This window comes from Cryptomeria japonica, chromosome 3 (assembly GCF_030272615.1).
Source record: "Cryptomeria japonica chromosome 3, Sugi_1.0, whole genome shotgun sequence".
Classification (NCBI taxonomy): Eukaryota; Viridiplantae; Streptophyta; class Pinopsida; order Cupressales; family Cupressaceae; genus Cryptomeria; species Cryptomeria japonica.
Window position 1 is genome coordinate 699,182,234 of NC_081407.1, and position 22,151 is coordinate 699,204,384.

General features: G+C 33.5%; 1 protein-coding gene across 1 annotated transcript in view; it reads right to left on the bottom strand.

The window, feature by feature from the left end:
* LOC131066963 (agamous-like MADS-box protein MADS1) overlaps positions 1-10,929 on the bottom strand; it is a 109,808-nt gene extending 98,879 nt beyond the window's left edge. Inside the window, exons 1-2 of the mRNA XM_058001865.2 lie at positions 10,702-10,929; positions 10,352-10,581 (exon numbers count right to left, since the gene is read on the bottom strand). Coding sequence (XP_057857848.1) covers positions 10,352-10,533 — 182 coding nt within the window. The 5' untranslated portion in view covers positions 10,534-10,581; positions 10,702-10,929. The remainder of the gene's footprint in view (positions 1-10,351; positions 10,582-10,701) is intronic.
* Between the last annotated feature and the right edge of the window lie 11,222 nt (positions 10,930-22,151).

The window sequence follows — 22,151 nt, forward strand, 5'->3', positions numbered from 1 at the left end:
ATGATCTCAACTTTTTTTTTTGACAAATATGAATACTTTCAATTTTTTCCTTCAACAACAAAAAACAATGGCTCTTCTATACTAAAATTTATCTTCGGAAACGTCCAATGATACTACATATCTTCTTTGTATATAGCAATGCTTCTTTCTAACCAATGTTGCTACAACAATTTAAACCAGCACAATTTTTCGATGACTATGGTCTCCTCCATATTGACACCTTCTCTTATCTAACAGTAGAAGATTTCCTCTACTCTGTTTCTCACGCGCTCATTCTAACTAACTCTCTCTTCCCTTGCTCACTCGGGTTTCTTTCCTCTCTACTCGCACTCTCAAACTCTTCCTTTAAACCTTACATAGCCCCCTACAAAATTATGCTTTTCTCTTTGCTATATTCCTGTGCAGCTCTTCTCTTCCTTGCCATTCTAAGAATTCACACACAAACTTATCTTATTCTTATGAGCCAGTCTCTTTTCCTTCATCTCTTTTCACATTTCAATACTTACAACTGATACTTTCCTCATACAGTATTTTCCTCTTCTTGTTCTTCTTTGCTAAAGCCAACCTCCATTAACTGACTATTTTTCTGGTCTACGAGCCCCTTACTGGGTGCATCCTTCATTAGAGCAACTAAATCATTGGTTTAGATTCTTCAAACACACCATATCACGATGTTGTGAAAAAATAAATCTTTCCCTAAAATTTATGGCTGAAATAAACCTTGACTAGACTCTTCTCCATTCATACGATGGTTTCCTTTTCAGGTTCTTCTTCACAGTTCACAGTGATTACCTACTCCTAGTCTTAACGAGCATGATCGACCAGAATCTGATACCACATGAAATAATGGATGGATGGATCACGCAATATGCAAAAAAATAAATGAATTGAAACAGAACACAATTTTACAATAGTAAAAAATTCTTCATTGATCACAATACAAATACATTGATTATATGGCAGCTACTGAACATAGACGTAGAAACATATTTGCAGGACTGATGTATACTATAGCATACAAATAAATAGTTACTGACTGGTCCAGAAATAAGTTGCAATCACTTATGGATTTAAAATACCCAAAGGCAGATTTCATTACAAACGTGTAGTATACAAAATTGAGAAGATAAGAAAATAATAAATATCATAAACATCTAGGAAGTGTGTGAGGATGGCAGATGTGACATTGGACAAGATGAAAACCATTCAAATCTTGAGTAAAATTTATCTTTAATGTTCACCTTTAATGTTGCTGACTGATTCAGGATATGTTGAAGATGTGGCTGCTGAATTAAGGATACTAAGGATATTGATTTGACATAAACTATGACAATTTTTCATGTGCATATGGCTGGGTTGTCGAGATAACAATCTCCAAGATAGATCTATGCAGGCAAAAAAAGAGGTTGGATTAGGAGGGAGAGAGGGAAGATGATGCACAACAACAGAGGTAGGATCCAAAGGACCAAATGAAAGTAGAAGAAAATAGCAAGAGAAAGAAGAGAATAAAGACTAGAAAGTAGTGAAAAACCAAAACAATGGGAAGGAGAAGAAAAAGGGAGCCAAAAACTAACAAAGCCATTGTTAAATGTTAAAAAAGAAAAAGAGGGACGAAATATTAAAAAAAAAAAAAAAAACATTGCCAAAGAACTTAAATCAAACATATGCCCGTATTAAAAATAATAAACTGAACAAAGAAAACAAAATAACAAAACTATAATTAAAGAAAACAATATCAAAGGACAAAATAAAGCTCTAAATGGAGATGAAACCAACCCAAGAAATAAAAAAATAAAGACAATAAGAAATTAAAAAAATAAAAAAGAAGAAAAGCTCACAATCCCAATAAAAGAACCCAACAACAAAATAGAAAAACAAAAACAAAATAAATAAACAAGAACAACTACAATTAAAAAGCTCAAAAAGTAGAAAACAAAAACAGATAAACAAAAGCAGATATAAGAAAAATAAAAACAATAATAATAAACAAGGTAAGACAAAGAAAAATTGAAACAAAAGCCTACTAGTCTAAAAAAGACAAGAAAATAATGAAAAGACAAATAAAAAGACCCTAGGGACATGAAAAATAAGAAAATAATAAAAATAAAAACATAGAAAATAAATGGAAGAAAAAGTTAAAAATAGTAACATAAAATGAAACAATTAAAATATATTTAAAAAGAAAGATATAAAATAACAAAGAGAAAAGAGGTAAATAGGAAAACTAAAGAGTTTATAAACTATGAAGAAGAAAAGAAAAAGAGAAAAAGAGGCATGAAAAGGACCAAGCAAAAAGGAGAAGACTACGCCTAACTAAGAAAGGAGGCAAGATGACCAACTTTAGGTAGAGGGGAAGAGAAGCATGCCACGAGAGCTAGAATAACAAAATAGAGAGAGACGAGGCTCAATGAGACCACAAAGTTAGAGAGGAAAGAAGATAAAGGGAACAAAGAAAACCAAAGGGCCAAGCTAAAGAGAGGAGAACAAACACAATAGAAAGGAAAGAGGGGGTTAAAGGGTGTTGAGGTCAATTTGTAAGGATAAAAAGGGTTTCCAAGAATGACTAAGACTCCACTATTAATGTCAGTTGATGTTGGATGGATGGTTTCTTATTTAAATGGCTTCCTTAATCTTACACTTGAAAAACTTATCCTGTTTAGATAAGATTTGAGGGTTCTATAAGAAAATTTATTGTTTGGTTGAGGAAGAGTTTTTTCTCTCTCAATCTAGTGCTAAATGATCTACCTATCTCACCTATGATGTAGGGAGTGCCACAAAGGCAAACAATATTATAGAGCCCAGAGGCCAATAAGATGTTAGTCAGACCTTTGAGGGAGGGGATCTGGAGTTTCAAAGTGTAGAGGGGTTTGAAAGTACATGACAAGCCTCTCTTGAGAAGGATTTGGAGATTTTCTAGGAAATGCCATCAATACAGGGAAAGAAAGAAATTGGAGGGGGCAGAGGTTCGAGAGGCTTGGTTTTACTGAGGGCCCTTATAATTGTTTTCTCAAGTACTTGTTTAGTCTAAAAAAATTACAAAGGTGGTCAAGCTCATGAACTAAGTTTTCTTCATCGCAAATTTGATAGGCTCTCATAGCAAGAGTTTTAAGGACCCCGGTTTTTTCACTCGGTGGTGATGAGAGAAGTAGAGGTAAAGGTCAGTGTGGGTGCTTTTTTGGAACACCTAACAACCAAGGTAGCGATATAATTTCTTAATGAGAAAAATGTCAAGGAAATGAAGTTGGTTATTGGATTTTGAGCTCCTTGGTAAAGGATAATGAAGCAATGTTGTTAACATGAGCATGAAATCGATTAATTGATAAACCTACACCAAGTACAAGTAACTAAAATGCATTAATTAGAATATAGAAAATTTCTAATCATTACAGAAATAGTTGAATTTTAATGTATAAATCACACTTAGCATCTTTTCTTTAACAAACCACTTTGCAAGTTCACAGATCTGGAAACAAAAGAACATGTGATCTACCATGTTATTAATGGATTTATAAATTGCATTCAACTCTAAATCGTCAAGAAATCTGAAACAAAATTGAAATATATTGAATCTTCTTGGAGATAAAAAATATTTGTAAACCATGATGGTTTTGGTAAAATTGTGTAGAATTTCTAAAATTTATAGACTTAGTGGAGTGCAATCTCACAAGATTGAAGATCAACGATGCCATGGAGATCAATCTACAATGGAGAGAATATCTCTTATTTTTAATAAAACAACTTTGTTTTACTTTTTTACTTGTATTCATTGTTACCACTGTTGTTGCAGTGAATAAAAACTCTATTTTAAGTTTTTTCCTATTTTTAGTTTTATGTTTACGTTTTTTTCTTCTATACTTAGGAAAGGAATCATCTACAAAATAATTTATTGTTATTATAATTATTCATTTAAGTTTCAATATAATGACTTTTGCATTCAGGTCACTTTTTTTAGCAAAGTTAGTTTTTCATATGCAATGATTATATAAATAGATATTTCTCAGTTGAATACTATTTCTCTTTCATTTTATCATAATCTTTCAATTGGTATCAAAGTAGGTTGCAAGTTTCTTGTATGCTCGAGTAGAAAGGTTAGAAAAATAGTTATCTCCAAATGGCTAATAGAAAAGATTTACCATTTATGATTATGTTGTTTCTTGGACACAACTACGATTATTGGAGTATCAAAATGAAGACCCTATTATTATCTTAAGAACTCTGAGAATTAGTGGAAGGGGGATACACAGAACTTGCAAATCAGAATGCATTGAATGCATTGACACCACAACAAAAATAAATTAGATGAAAGAAGACAAAAAAATGACAACAAAGCTCTTTACACCATAAATTTGTATTGCATTTTTTTAATTTTCCCTTGAATTGCTAGCATGATAATATAAAAGAGTGCATGGGAGGCTCTACAAATTGCATATTAAGGTACAAACAAAACTAAACTGGTAAGAATTTAATCTTTTTTAAGATAATTTAAAATTTTGAGAATGAAGGAACCTAAGTCCATTCATGAATTTATTACTAGGACTCGAGGTATTGTGAATCATCTTAGGACTCGAGGAGAAACTGTAACAGAATAGAAAATTGCAGAATTTTTTTTTAGATCTCTTCCTTCTAAATTTTGTCTAGTGGTGATAGCCATTGAAGAAAGTAAAGATCTAACTACTTTCGAAGTTGCAAAATTGATTGGTTCTTTGCAATCTCATGAGGAGTGTATGTAACATTCTATGAAAAGTTGGGTGCGAATTTTTTACCCTTCTATGAACATTGAAGAAAAGTTTAAAATCTCCTCCCTTTATCACTACTAAATATCAATTTGAATATATTGTTAATAATAGAGAAAGAGGAAAAAGAAATAACAAAGGAAGAGGATGAAGATCTATGGATCGAAGGAGTATCCAATGTCAATACTATGAAAGCTATGGACATGGTGAATTGGGGTGTAGAAAGAAGAAATCTGACTTGAATAATTTAAGAGCCAATTATACAAAGAGTCTTCTAAAGAAAGGCATTCTACATTCTTCAAGTGAAAATTGGCAAAAGAACACTAAGAGGATGTCTTGTTCTTGGATATAAACTCCTCAAATTGCATGATAGGTAAACTTGATCTCTTTGTAAAATTAGATGATACATTGAGAAGTCAAGTTAAGTTTGGGATGATAAGGAGGTTGATATATTAAAAAAAGGTACCCTTGCAGTCAAGACTAAGAAAGTAGAAGCTACCCATATTCATAATACTTTCTTTGTGTGAAAGTTGCAGCATAGTCTATCAAATATTGGGCAGCTTCTAGAAAAAAATATAAACTAGTGTTTGAATATAATTGCTGCAAAATATTTGATAAATCTAATAATCATCATCTTGTAGAAAAGACTTATATGATAGAAAATAGAGTGTTTCCTCTCACATGGGTTTCTAGTAAATTGTATGCATTCAAATCAACCACACATAATTCATGCCTATGGCATCAATGATATGGTCATCTAAATTTTCAAAGGTTAAATTTGCTAAATAAGAAGGATATGGTGTGAGGGCTTCCTACAATTAAGGAAAAAGAAGAAGTTTGTTTAGTGTGTACACTTGGCAAGCATCATCGATACAATTTTATGGTGAACAAATCTTGGAGAGACAAATATCCTCTAGAGCTTGTGTGTACTGACACTTTTGGTGATATGCAAGAGCAATTAGTGAATAAGAACTATTTTTTTTTACTTTCATTGATGATGACTCTCACCATATTTACATTTATTTTCGTAAGTAGAAATTTGAAGGCTTTCCATGATTTAATAATTTTAAAGCATTGGTTAAAAAGAAGAGCAGGTCTCCTGTTAAGATACTCAAAACAGATATAGGGGGAGAGTTTACTTCAAATGATTTTGCTGGTTATTGTATTAAGAATTACATACAAAGACATCTTAATACTGCATAAACACCTAAGGAGAATGGTATTGCTGGAAGAAATAAATGTACCCATTATGAAAATGGCACTAAGTGTGATGCACACAAATATCTTTCAAATATTTTTTGGGGAGAAGCAAATGTCACCATTGTATATATTATAAACCAAAGACCCACAAAAGTTGTTTAAAACATCACTCCAAAGGAATATTGGAGTGGTCACAAGCCCTCAGTGTTGCAAGGTGTGTGCCCTTGGTCTCTTTGTGTTGTGCAGTGCAACACTTGGGTTTGTGACATGGCTTAACCACCTCCTATGGATTCTATAAGTCTAGTGGTTGTATCAGGCATTAAAAAGTCGATCTTTTGGTGCAACAAAAACCACACTTGTAACAAGTGGTATCAGAGCTTGGTAATAGGGTCAAACCCCTCACTTGTGCTGGGGGGGGATTGTTTCAAGGTATGCACCCTTGGTCTCCTTGTGTTGTGCAGTGCAGTGCTTGATTTTGTGACATGGCTTAACTACCTCCTATGGATTCTATGTATAGTGGTTGTATCGGGCATTAAAAATTTGATCTTTTGGTGCAACGATAACCACACTTGTAACACTCAATGACTCATCTTGGATTCTTTGGTTGATTGACAAATTTGCAGGTTTTAGTTCAAAAGAATAAGAAGTTAGATGTCAAATCCCAGCTTTGTATCTTTGTGGGATATTCTACTATAACTCAAGGATAAAGATTCTTTAATCCTTGCATAAAGAAATGGATTGTTAGTCGGTATATGGTCTTTGATGAAGGGGGAGTATGGCAGTGGAAAGATGTTGTGCAACAAAATCAATCAATAGTCAGCAGCATGAAAGATAATAGTTTTCCCCCTCTCCCCACATGCTCAAGAGGAAGTTCAGGGTCCAATTCTAGTTCTTTAAGTTCACCTAGTTCTTCAAATAGCACAAACTTGGGTGAAGATTCACCTCCACTATCACCTCCAACTTCAGCTTCAAGAAAGGTACAAAGTTTGGTTGATATTTATCAAAGGAGTGCAAATATAAATCCAATTGTTAATTTTTCTTTACTTACTACAATTCAAGTGGAACCCTCTATGTATGAAGAAGCAGCAAAAGAACCAGTATGCGTTAATGCTAGAAATGATGATATGAATTCCATTCATAAGAATAATACTTGGGAATTAGTGTAATCTCAAAGATAAACAAGTGATTGGTATAAAATGGATATATAAAGTTAAATATGATTTAAATAGTTCACTCGAATGACATAAGGAAAGATTAGTTGCGAAGGGGTTTGCACAAACTCCTGGAATGGACCCTATAGAAACTTTTGCTCATGTGGCTAGACTTGATACAATCAAGATTATATTGGCTATTGCAGCATAATAAAAGTGGCCAATATTTCAAATGGATGTGAAATCAGCATTCCTTAATGATTACATAGATGAGGAAGTTTATGTGGAACAACCTATGGGATATGAAGTTCCTAAAAAAGAAAACACTTAGTCTACAATTTGAAGGAAGCCCTTAATGGATTGAAGCAAGCTCCTCATGCATGGTATGCTAGGATTGAAAGTTATTTCATCAAAACAAGATTCACCAAAATCCACTCAGGATCTACCTTCTATGTCCAAGGTATTGGTAATGATATTCTCATAGTTTTCCTTTATGTTTATGATCTTATTTATACAAGTAACAACAAAGCTCCCATGGAAAAGTTTCAAGTAGAAATAAAACAAGAAATTGAAATGTCAAATCTTGGACTCATGTACTATTTTCTTAGTGTGGAGGTACAATAAACATCATAATATTTATTTCCCAAACCATGTATTTGGCTGATTTATTAAAGAAGTTTAGAATGGTGGCATGTAATGCACTTGCAACCCCATAACACTAGGTTAAAAATTAACCAAGGAAGATACTAGCCCCAAGATTGATGCTCCTATGTATGAAAGTTTCGTTGGTAGCCTCATGTACCTCACAACCAATAGGCTTGATATTATGTATGATATGAGTCTCATCTCTCAATTCATGCAGGATCCACATGAGTCTCATTGGTGGGATACGAAAAGAATTATGAGGTATGTGAGTGGTACACAAAATTTTAAGATTGATTATTCTTCCACTAAATTTTTTGAGCTAGTTGGTTACATAGATTCAGATTGGATTGGTTCAGTGGATGATATAAAATCTACATCTGGATATGTTTTTTCACTTGGTTTCAAAGTTGTCTCTTGGAGTAGCAATATTTAGGCAACAATAGCTCTTTCTTCAGTAGAAACTAAATACATGGTAGCTACCTTAACAAGTTCTCAGGCATTATGGATTAGACAAATATTGCTAGATCTACATTTGGTTCAGGAACATCCAAACACCATTTATTGTGATAACAATAGCACTATTGCCATAATAAAGAGTCATGTGTTTCATGCTAGAACGAAGCCCATAGATATCTGACATCATTACATTCATGACTTGGTTCAAGATGGGTAAGTGGAGTTATAGTTATGTCCTTCATTTGAACAAATTGGTGATATTTTCACCTAAGCTCTTCCAACCACAAATTTTATTACCTTAAGTTATCAGTTGGGACTCACCTCCATTGATCATTCAAGTGGAGATTGAAGATGAACAATGCCTTGGTAATCAAGCTACAGAGGAAAGCATATCTCTTTTTTTAATAAAACAAAGTTAAACAACTTTGTTTTATTAAAAAGCAAAGATATGCTCTCCACTGTAGCTTGATCTCCAAGGCATCGTTCTTTTGTTGTTTTGAATCAACAGTTTGTAAACTGCTAGGATGGCTTAGATTTTTTAACTTATATTTTATGTTTTATGTTTTTTCTTCAATTCTTAGTAAAAGGAATTTTCTATAAAACAATTCACTGTTATTGCAATTATTCATTCAAGTTTTCAATATAATGAGCTTTGCATTCAGCTCATAGTTTTGAGCAAAGTTAGTTTTTAATATGCAATGCTTTTATAAACAGATTTTTTCAGTTGAATATTATTTCTCTTTCAGTTTGTTGTGAGTGTTTTTAAACTATCATATTCTTTCAAAGATAATGTAGATTAACTGGAGTCTATTTGAGAAGACCACAAATTTTTGTGACGAAGTTTGGATCTGAGGTTTCAGAATGCATACCGGAGAGCACAATCACAAGACACTGTAGAAGTACTGTACTCTTTTTTGAGAAGAGTACAAATAAGTAAATTCTCCGAATTTATTGAATATGCTTGCAAAATGTTCGTCTTAGATGAAGGAATAAAGTCTTGTCAGTTTCCATCTGTTCGATTTGGTCGGGAGTTGCAGAGGGAAAGTCGTTTTGCAATGAATAATAGTTACGGCCTGGAAGCGATTTGTTTTAAGAGAAATCTGCCGATTGTTTTTACGAGCCTCGTTTCAGGTACACAAATCGAAATGCTTAAACAGCCCAACGTATATGGTGGCATCTTTTCCAGAAAAACAGTCGTAGTTGAATATTTTCCGATCTTAACCTTGAAATTTGCTATCACTTCGAAATACTACGCATCATTCACATAATTTAGCAAGCAGTTTAAACTTACGAGTACGAAGCCAGGGAATTTGAGGAAACTTTCCGGTTTGTTTAATCTATCAACTGGCTCTGGCTATGTATGGAAAAGGAAATTACTATTTATCGATGATAAATTCAATACTTTTAAGTTTTAAACTTAAAATTCATAGATAACAGTAAATTAAATATAAATAATAGCCAGTTTTAAAGTAAATAAACTGTAAAGTTGTGACAATGAAGAATTTGCTATTAAAACATTTTTCAGAAATCGATTAATGGATAAACCGGCGTTACGTACCAATATCTTAAATGCATTAATGAGAATACAGCAAATTTTTTAATGTATAAATCACAGTTAGGGCCGTTTCTTTAACAAAGAACTTGGCAAGTTCAGGGCAGGCCAACCAACACGTCATATGTCATGTTATTAATGGAATGGTTTAAATCACACATATTAAGTTTTGTTTCTAGACTTAAATACTCATAGACTTAATAAATTACTTAATGTGTGTGATTTAAGACTGATGGGCTCTCTAAATTGCAATCAACCCTAAATCATCCAAAACAAAATTGAAATATAAAGAATCTTCTCCTGATAAAAATCTTTGTAAACCTTGATGCTTCTAAAATTTATAGAGTTTTATCAAGAACAACATAATCTATTCTTATGAATTTCACAAATATCATGATTTTAAGGGATCTGTCCATTTCATGAAATCGTTAATCCATAGAGCTCAACGATTTACATCTACAGAACCAGGCCCTAGAAATCTCAACATATATGAGAGAAAGAAAAGGAATTTAACTGTCATTTAAACTTCACATACATCTAAATATGAAATTATATATAAAGAAAAAAAATAGTAGGAATAGCTTTGAGATAGAGAAAGGGTTAGATGGCGGTACTCTTTATTGCAATACTCGTAGACCTTTCCTCGAGTGTTGAAGACAATCAGAGCAACGTCTACCTCGCAGAGGACGGATAATTCGAAGGCCTTCTTCAACAAACCGCCTCTGCGTTTACAGAAGGTCACATTGCGGTTTGTGTTATTCTCTATCCTCTTTATTTCAATCTTTCCGCGCCCCATGATTTTCTATTAACTCATAAACTCTGATCCTCCAAACTTAACAAATCCCTGAAACAGACCAATACAGTAAATGTCAGGCGCCTGAAAACCCTACACAACAGAGAAAACAAGACTAACAAGTGATGAGAAATTATTTGAGTGAAATGCTATTTTACTCAAGATATGTACCTGGAAATCTTGTATCCTGCTGCTTCAGGGTGGGAGCAAATGCTACGATAGATTAAAAAGAGATTTTAAAACGGGATTACTTAACAGAAAGTCATCTTAACTTCATTTATTTGGTGTTGTTCATTGTTTCTGGTAGGTGCACCAATATATAGTTGTAGCTGGTCATAATCTCTGCTATATTTGAAGAGACGAGGAATGGTTGAAGCTAAGTAGTTGGTAATCGTAGAGAAATTAGTGAATGGAATGGAGTGTAAGTAAAAACTAAGATGAATGAAAAGGATTTGGGTACCTATTAGCGAGTTCCATGCTGCAACACAAGGACGAATATGAGTGTATGGTCCCACTATAGTGCGACTCCCATGTGAAGCCCACGCTTCTTATACAGTTTTAGAAAGGCTAGAAAAGTGGACCCTTTGCTATTTTTATCACTCCCTCCTCGTTCAGAGACCCACGGGCCCAGCCTTCCTTTAATTACTTTGCTCTCTGACTCATCTCTAGTCACATCCTGCACTCTGCTTCATACGGGCGTATTTAGTGGACTGCTACTGTATAAATCACAGTCACTACCAAACATTCCATGTTCATCTCACATGTTTAAAAGTTCCGTGTCTGATACGGTAAGACAACTATTTATGAAATTAACATTAATAGAAAATATAGTTCAATAATCATCATCTTATTGTCACGTTGACTTCCTAATAGTCGTCATAGTGAAAACAACATTAATAAATTTGTTTTGTATCAATAGCTGATCATTTTTTGTAATTTTTGTTCATAATTGGCCAATTTGTGCATCACTATTGGGACATTTGTTAACAAGTACTAGCGATTTTGAGTTGACAGTTACTGGAACATCTTTAGTTAAGTATTAGGCGACACTTTGAAATGTGTACTTTTTTACCTTTGTGCGCATAACTGATTCCACAATGTACATTGTTACTACCCAGAAGCCAAATCAATAGCTATAAGTAGTTAAGTCGCATATGAAGACAACTAAAAAAAAAAATCAAAATCTCATGTATCGTTTAGGATATGTGGGTGTGTGAAGTTAGCTATGACAGCTACTGGTGCTCTTCCCCTAGTATATGTTCTTATTTTTGTATAATTGTTTCTTTTATTCTTTTGTTTTACTTCTATTCTGGCCTTATTGTAAATGTACCTTTATTAGCTTATTTGAGCTTGAAGTTTATTCAGGTTTGAACGGTCTGAATCTAACTTCTATTGTCGTTATTTATTTACCTTAGATTTGATCATAAGATTTCTTATATGGTTTTGTAATGTCTCAATTCAAACATCATTTTCAGTCATTTCAAGTTGACTCTCTGAGATAATTTAACTAGTAGTAGCCATGAGTGTACACATCAAATATTTTGAATTTAGTACCAATGATCTTGTATTGATAGATACGCCTTGGATTATGAATTGATCAATTAGTTATTCATCATGAAATTGATACATTGGATTCTACCTTGTACTTTTCCCATTGATACATTGGATTTTACCTTGTACTTTTCCCATTGATACATTGGATTTTACCTTGCACTTTTCCCAAGGACCTATTACTCATTACTCTTTCTTGATGTACCATTATTGCATAGTTTACTCCTTATCCTAGAGTATACTTGAATATAGTGATTCTAATCTCTCAACCTCTAGTCATGAGGAGTATAATATTTTCATCTATGCTCTCTAATGATACCAACTTTTTAGATGTTCATAAAATCATATCAAGGAATGTTATATAGCTCCTCATGATGTGTTAGCATTTAAGGAGTCCCATAGTGTACATGTGACTATCATGTTGTTTCTTATGCATCTCATTGTCCAATATCAAAAAATACATAGCAGAAAAATAAATGGAAAGAAGAAACTTATTTTGAATTATTTCAATATTGTTTTGAATCTTTTGACGATGGTGTCGAATCCATTGGTAATCAAACCCGTCCATTTTCTGTAACAATCATTAAGTTCTTACTTACAACACAATTTTCAATACTACTTATCATGGACCTTTGTAGGTTAACAATAATATTCAATATATGTGAAGATTAATAACCTTAAAAGAAAATTCTCATACTTGAAACATTGAGTATTTATTTAATACTCTTTACTCTATTAACAATTTTTTTAGACAAGAATAGATCAAAAGTACTCTAATGACTTTGTTACAAATAGTTTAAACTTCCCATTTGATCCATAGATATCAATAAACAAAAGAAACAACAAAGTAAACAAAGAACCCACTTATATCATTTCGTGTTATTTTTTGTTTTTATTTTTACTATTTGCATGTCCATGTCTAATGTGTCAAAGATAATAAATGTCCAGAGTATGACACAAGTGGCTATGAGCTTTCAATTTGTTTCATGACCTTTCTTTCCTTTTCTTCCATTTTCATTTTCTTTTCCGTATATGTTTAGAATTATGAGAAAATCAATAAAGTTTCCTCGATACACTTTCATTCATATTGACAAAAAAAAGAATCTTTTTCTATTTTGATTTTATTATGAAACTTTTTGATTGAGACTTGATTATTGTGCTTCACCTTCTAACTAATTACTTAATTTTTACATCTCTTATTATGCCTTTTTTAATTAATATATGGTTGCTACACTCATCCATCACATTAATCATCTATCTTTTTGTATGACAATTTTTTGGCATTTTTCTTCAACATTATTTATTATGTTTCCCTAACTCCTTGATCTTATATTTTCGTATGATTTTCTTTGATGTTTTGGTTTACACCTTATTTATTTTGATTCTCTTATTTCATATTCATCCTCATTTCCATTTCTTTTCCTTGCACAAAATTCTATTCATGTACACTACATTTGTTGTCTTCTCTAATTAAAACCATCAAATAAAATTATTCTTTAGTAAGGAAATTTCTTACTCTCTTTAAAGAGTATATTTACCTTCTATTATTGATGCAAGATGAAAACCTCTTGCCTACAACTTATCAACATTTAACAAAAAAAAATGCAAACCAATAATTTCTCTATATTTAAAACTAAACACATACATCTCCACAAAATAATATGAAATTATTTATTTCAAAAATGCAACAGAAGCTATAAACTTTTGGTCTTCATCGACCTTTTACTCTTATTCAAATTCTCTCCACTACCTTTGTTCAGCACATTTGAATTACCTTACTCTATTACTTTTTCTTTCTATGTAGTATTTCTTTATTAATAACCATCTATTCTTAAAGCCCTCACAAGCTCCTCATACTTTCTCGCAGGCAATGCATTTTTCTCTCCCTCTTCTTGCACAAAGATTATTCATGTCTATTAGTGTTACTCTCTTCCTTTCTTGTACGCACCAAATAATTCACCCCCAACCACTTTTCTTTTAATTTCTCACTCGTAAATTATTTTCAATCAGCCCTATTACACCTATCACCTATCATTTGCTTGGTTATTTTCTTTCACAAATCATATACCAATAGATAGTCTTTTTAGATCGGGCTACTTTGTCTTTAAACATTGGAAAAAAATTTCTCTTATTGTTGTGCCAATCTTTATATTTGAACGGTCTTCTTAACTAGTAATGTTTCCTTTATGATTTGTTTGAAACATGTACCATGTTTTAAAACTTCAATCAGGCTACGTGGATATTGGTAAAAGTTGTGCCAATTATCTTTACACTGATCACTTATCATTTTTTAAAAGTTTCCCCAAACATTTTAGCCACTACAAATATAGAGCATGGCAAAAGAAGAAATGGAGAAATAAAAATCAAACAAACGAAAAAATATAAATAAATTAAAATTTAATTTTTGGTGGTGTTGATTGTCTATATACCTAGGTGCTCCTACACTAGACACACTAGGTTACTAAAAATGTTCCTAGAGTTGGTAAACTTAGGAACATTGGAAGGTGCATGGGACAATGATCCCAAGTTTATTTTTTATCTGATTTTTCTCCTTGTCCATGGGAGCCTTCTGTCTTCCACTTTTTTGTCCAACCTCAACATACAAGCAACCTTTATTGGTGTTGTTATGTATATCTAAGCTACTTCCCACCCCATGTTCGCATCTTTGACTTTCACATTCTTTTGGACTGTTATTCTCTTTCCCTTTACTTAATTACTTTAATAAATTGGAATCTAATCTACCTTTTCCTTTTGAAATCTACCATTTGAGTCTCTACAAATCACTATACTCAGCCCTCTTCTCTTCCTCTATTCATTGATTTTTAGCACTACAACAAACAATGAAACTTGATTCATTTACTAGCTTCTTCTTCTCCCTTAGAGGATTCAATTTATACTTTTGACCATCTTTCTAGATGGTGTACACATTTTTGTAGGCATCATAAACAATCTTTTTATCAAATTGTCATGGCCCACACAATAACACACGACAAGAACTCATAGGCATCACATCATGCAACACCTCGTCTTTATAAGAGCCAATCTAAAAATTAACCAAACATTGCTCATTTATTGTCAATTCATGTCCTTTTTATAACCATGATACTTTATATGGATTAGGGTGCTTACACCTTCTCAAACTAGCTTCTCTGTCATCTCATCTGAAACTAAGTTTTCTATACTACCACTATCTAGCATAACTTTACAAGACTTACCTCCAACCTTGCACATAGTTTGAAAGAGACTCTTATTCTGGGATGGTTCCTCCTTATCCACCTTGGGATTCACCAACACTCTCCTCATCATTATAGATTCACCTCCTTTGGGTTCTTCACCTTTTGTGGATGCATCAACATTTTCATCTTCTTGTTTCAAGTTTTTCTTGTTGCACTTTTCTTGCTTCCTTCTTGTATTTGAAAGAACTCATAAGCATGATAACTAGCTTCTTCCCAGTTGAAACATTTACCTTGGAATATGTTACTACTACCACGTCCTCTTGATGGGAACTCTTTTTCCTTTGTTTTTTGGCATGTTCCCTTACTCAATTTGGGCTTAGATTCTTTGTCAGTCTAATTTCCCTTGTTGTTGTCTACTTGTCCCTTTCTCTTTCTTCAAGTCTTTCCAACATAATGAAGAATTACCTTTCAAATTTTTTTGAGCCAACTTTAGCCTTTATGGATATCGAACGTCCTCCACTTCAAAATATTCTTTGAGCTCCCCTATCAAATCAATTAACTCGTCTAGATTTAATGATCTAGGAAAGATTGCCACATCCATTTTTCTACTCTTTGTGATTCTCAAAAGGGCCCTCAAAAATATTTCTTCTCTAGCATCTATAGGTTGTTCTTCTTCTCTTTCATGTTCTTGTCCTTCCAATTCACTTTTGGCATCACTCAAATGATCTCTTGCATTTCCTATAGCTAATCTCAACTTATTTTAGATATCATTTTGTATCATCTCTCAAAATCACTCCAACACTTCTTCAATTCTAGGCATTCCTCTTTAAGTTGGCATCTTTATCGTGCTTCCTCTATCTAATGTAGCCAATAAAAACACAAACAATATCACTAAAGAAATCATACAAAACAACACAAGTTTGGATCAATTTTCTTCAATATTATTCTTTTGCAAAACTCCCACAATTCTCCCTTACAATGAAAAAAATTGCCTATTTTAACAACAAACTAATAACTTTCTTTTTGGGTAGATTTGTACAAAATCTGAAATTTGCCATTTATTGAAATTTTTAAATCTATCCCAAAAATCATGAATCATTCTATAATTATTAAAAATATTATTACATCACAAATTGAGAACTTTCTAACCCCATAAATATTTTGAGTTAAAAAATAATTAAAAAACTTTCTAAAACCTAAAAAAAAAATACTAAAATCCAATTTTGAAGCCTCGGATGAAAGAATTCGGCACTAAAAATTTGATCAAACTGAGGCCCTACCGAAATAGGTTTGATTAGAAATTCAAAACAATCCTCATGATACACCTCCATGTTAAATTTCAGCCCAAACGAATAACCGAGTCAAAAGTTATGACCTCGCGATGCCGCTACAACATTCTCCTCTGGTTGAAAAGAACACAACTCCTGCAAGTTACTATCCTCAAACTATTGCCACTGACCTCGATCTGGATTTTTCAATTCCCACTTTATAATCCATGTGCTCTCTGCTAGTGCTAATCCTTCCCATTTTACCAAGTACCTATTGTATTCTCCTTGCCGAGTGTGAGTAGTCTTCTTATCTAAAAACTGTGCAATCTTCTCCCTTTTCCTACTGGGAATTGTCTTCTACCAATCTATTTCCACCTGAATAGAATCATCATGAATTTCACCATGAAAGGTGTATAAATTAGAGATATTAAATACAAGATAGATATGGAGATCAGCTGGTAAATCCACCTTATAAGCATTGTCATTGCTCTTCTTGAGAACCCTGCAAGGACCAATTTTTTTATACTTCAACTTGTAGTATGTGCCTATAGGAAATATCTCTCTTTACAGATAAACCATCAATAAATCACCTTCATTAAAGACTTGATGTTGGTGACCAACATTTGTTATAGATTTGTACTTCTCATTACTTTCCTGTAACTTTTGTTTCACCTCTTGCTGCAATTGTTGGAGGTGGTATGCAAATGCTTCTGCATCATCATTGATTCTTTCTCCAAGCAGCAACTGCACCAAATATAAAACACCCTTAGGATGCCTACCATAAGCAATTTGGAATGGTGATTTACCTATAGATCTGCTCACTAAACTATTGTAAGAAAATTTTGCTTGGGGTAATGCCAAATCCCACTGTTTGGGGCTTCTCTCCAACAATGCACCTTAACCAGTTTCCCAAACTTTGGTTGACTACCTCTGTTTGTCCATCAGTTTGAGGGTGGTAGGAACTGCTAAATTGTAACTTAGTCCCCATCTTTCATAAATTTCTCCAAAAATAACTTAAGAACTTGATATCCCTATCAAAGACAATGATTTTTGGCACACCATGCAATCTAACAACTTTTGATTAATTTTGCCACCCTTATTCTATCACTAGTTTTCTTACAAGCAATGAAATGAGCCATTTTACTGAACCTATCAACAACCACAAAAATAGAATCATTACCTCACTGTGTGTTTGACAATCCTAAAACAAATTCCATGCTCAAATTTGTGCATGGTTCGAGAGGTACTGGTAGTGGCATGTACAATCCTGTACTCTGTGAGTGCCCTTTAGCAACCAAAGAAATCCTCCACCTTGTCACATATCTAGTTTTTTCTCTTTTCATATTTGGCTAGTAATATGTATTCTCTATTAAGGCAATTGTCTTATCCTTTCCAAAATGTCTAGCCAAGCCACTGCTATGAGATTCTTTGATGATATTCTCCCTCATAGAACCAACTGGAATGCATAACTGCTTTCCTTTGAAGAGATATCCATCTTGCATAAAGTATTCGCCTTGAATATGAGCCATATTTCTAGCTATTGTATTCTTCAGTTGTTCCACAATCTCCCAAAAATCACTATCAGACTCATACAAATATTTTATTGCATCAAAACCAATTACCTCATTTTCCATTGTTGTCAATAGTACAATGCATGTACTCAATGCATCTGCAATTTGGTTCTACATTCTTGATTTGTGCTTCAAAACAAATATTTATCATTATAAGAAAGAAAACCATTTTGCATGTCTATTGCTCAACTTCTTTTGTGTGTTTAGGTATTTTAATGCAATGTGATCCATGAACAAGACAACCTGCTTTGGCAATAAATAATGCCTCCAATATCGCAATGCTTGCACAATTTAATAAAATCATGTTGGTGTAAATAATTATTCATCATGAATATTATTACACTTTACTTAAGTTTACTTAGGTACATGCATTTAATAATAGTTTGGGTATGAGACACTTGGGTGTTTGTGCCACATTGGGATAGTGTGTGTAGGAGAATTTCCATTTTTTATGGTGTTGATCTTATCTTGTTGTTACATTCCACCTCATGTGAAATATTATATTGTTTCTCCTACCTACCCACACCTATTTCCTACCTACTCTTGTTTCTTATTGAGCCACATGTCATTTTTGTGTGCTCACATATCCATATAGCCTTTCCTATATAAGCAGTGTCATCTACATTGTTTGAATGAGAAATCATTGAACGATTGATGATCTAGTTGATCAGTATTTTCATCTTGATAGGAATACGGTTTATTCTTGTCATATTTTGTTCTCTCTTATTGTGCTTTCCATTGCCTCTAGATCTTGGCAAAATCTCACATGGTATCAGATTTGGTCCATGTCTCACATGGTATCAGAGACATTAGAGTGTCATTGGTTTGCCAATTGAGAGAAATTTGATGTTATTTGGGGTTTGTATTTTGGAGCTTTCTATTGAAGGTTATTATTGAAGCTTGATGGGTCAAATATGAGGTCACTATTAGATTGAGGAGGTCCAAGAAAGTCAGTTTTTCCTTTTGTTTCATCCAAATCGGACTTCGGAGGCCAAATCTAGAGGCAGTTGAAGTTTGAAGCTGCGACGGAAATTTTCCAAAAATTATAATTTTGCAGGCAATTTTCAAATAGTGATATTTCACTCATCTTGACTCCTTTTTTCGAGCAATTATTTTTGTTTTAGGGTAGAATTTCATCATCTGTACAGTAGTGCAGGAGTTGTCTTATTTTTCGGATACAGGTGTTTCGGAAATCGTGAAATCCTGATTTTTACAACTTTGGAGGCTTCATTTGGGCTCATATGGACTCCTTTTCAGGTGTCATTTTTTTTAGAGTGCATAATTTTTTGTCTACTTTCATAATCTGCCTTTAGTTTGCAATGATTTTGAGTTGATATTGTACTTTCAGTATTTGGTCATTTTTTGGCCTATTTGGTACTTGTATTTTGCTTGGATCTCAGTTTAGATCACTAGCAGTATTTGTTGAAGTCTCTTATATCTCATTTTGAGAAGTTGTAATCATTTAAATCAGAAGTCCACTTTGCCATTATTTGCAAGTTCCAACATGATCTTTTTATGGGGGGTCAGTTGTTCATTTACATCTCTTGGCGAAATTCCATTCGGAGGCATCTTCATCTGTAGTATTCTACAGGGCTTCTTTATTGGTGGAATCATTTTCATCTTTCCACATTTGAATATTTTATCATGATTTATTCTCTTGCATGAGCAATGTTGTACTCGCACTATCATAAAGCATCAAGCCTCTTTGTATCTTGTCATTGTTGACTATTTGATGTAATCCTCTTATACACGTAGATTAGAAATATCTTGTGAGACTTGGTGCATTGCTCCATCTAAGACTTAGATTGTACACCTTTGTGCATGGCTCCCGTGAGACTTTGATTGTACCAGTATTTCTGCTATTTAAGAGTATCCAGATGATGCTCAAAGCAGGTTGTCTCCATGTGTGATCTTCATTTTTGTTGCAGCGAGTGATTCATCATCATCGACTTGGTACCTAGTATTGTCAAACTTTGGCATTATTTGTGAAGCACAGGCATTCTTTCGTCCTTATGGGGGGGTATTTTGGTCATCATTATTGGACCATCCTTGTAGGAGATTCGACATTGAGGGGGGGCTTCATGGTCTCTTCTTTTCATCATTGCGAGTATTGTGTGCTTTCATCATCTCTCTTTTGGGGGAGGGTTTTTTCCCATTGGGTTTTTCTCTCTTTCTCCATTTATGGGAGATTGTATTTGCATTTGTACATGGGTACCTAAAATGGCCTTGTAGCTAGCACCCATCTTGCATTGCTTAGTTGCATTGTAGACTTTAGTGCATTCCCCTAAGTTGCACTTAACGGAGGGTGTTGGTGTAAATAATAATTCATCATGAATATTATTACACTTTACTTAATTGTACTTAGGTACATGCATTTAATAATAGTTTGGGTATGAGACACTTGGGTGTTTGTGCCACATTGGGATAGTGTGTGTAGGAGAATTTCCACCTTTTATGGTGTTGATCCTATCTTGTTGTTACATTCCACCTCATGTAGAGTACTATATTGTTTCTCCTACCTACCCACACCTATTTCCTACCTACCCTTGTTTCTTATTGAGCCACATGTCATGTTTGTGTGCTCGCATATCCATATAGCCATGCCTATATAATCAGGCTCATCTACATTGTTTGAACGGGAAATCATTGAACGATTGATGATTCAGTTGATCAGTATTTTCATCTTGATAAGAATACGGTTTATTCTTGTCACATTTTGTTCTCTTTTATTTGTGTTTTCCATTGCCTCTAGATCTTGGAAAAATCTCATGTGGTATCCAATTTGGTCCATGTCTCACATGGTATCAGAGTCATTAGAGTGTCATTGGTTTGCCAATTGAGAGAAATTTGATGTTATTTGGGGTTTGCATTTTGGAGCTTTCTATTGAAGGTTATTATTGAAGCTTGATGGGTCAAATTTGAGGTCACCATTAGACTGAGGAGGTCCAAGAAAGTTAGTATTTCCTTTTGTTTTATCCATATCGGACTTTAGAGGCCAAATCTAGAGGCATTTCAAGTTTGATGCTACAGCAGAAATTTTCCAGAAATTATAATTTTGCAGGCAATTTTCAAATAGTGATATGTCACTCATTCGGACTGCTTTTTTTGAGCAATTTTTTTTTTTTTAGGCTAGAATTTCATGATTCTCACAGTGGTGTAGGAGTTGTCTGATTTTGGGGATACAGATTTTTTGAAAATTATGAAATCTTGGTTTTTACAACTTTGGAGGCTTCATTTGGGCTCATATGGACTCCTTTTCAGGTGTCGTTTTTTAGAGTGCATAATTTTTTGTCTACTTTCATAATATGCCTTTAGTTTCCAGTGATTTTGAGTGGATATTGTACTTTCAGTATTTGGTCATTTTCTAGCCTATTTAGTACTTGTATTTTGCTTGGATCTCAGTTTAGATCACTAGCAGTATTTCTTGCAATCTCTTATATGTCATTTTGAGAAGTTGTAATCATTGAAATTAGAAGTCCACGTTGCTATTATTTACAAGTGCCAATATGATCTTTTTACGAGGGGTCAGTTGTTCATTTATATCTCTTCATGAAATTCATCTTCATCTGTAGTATTCTACTGGGCTTCTTTGTTGGTGGCATCATTTTCATGTTTCCACATTTGAATATTTTATCATTATGTATTCTCTTGCATGAGAAATGTTGTACTCACACTATCATAAAGTGCCATGCCTCTTTGTATCTTGTCATTGTTGACTATTTGATGTAATCCTCTTGTACACGTAGATTAGAAATATCTTGTGAGACTTGGTGCATGGCTCCAGTTGAGACTTAGATTGTACACCTTTGTGCATGGCTCCCGTAAGACTTTGATTGTACCGGTATTTCTGCTACTTACGAATATCAAGATGATGGTTAAAGTAGGTTGTCTCCATGTCTGATCTTCATTTTTGTTGCAACGAGTGATTCATCGTCATCGACTTGGTACCTGGTTTTGTCAAACTTTGACATTATTTGTCAAGCATAGGCATTCTTTTGTCCTTATGGGGATGTATTTTGGTCATCATTCTTGGACCATCCTTGCAGGAGATTCAT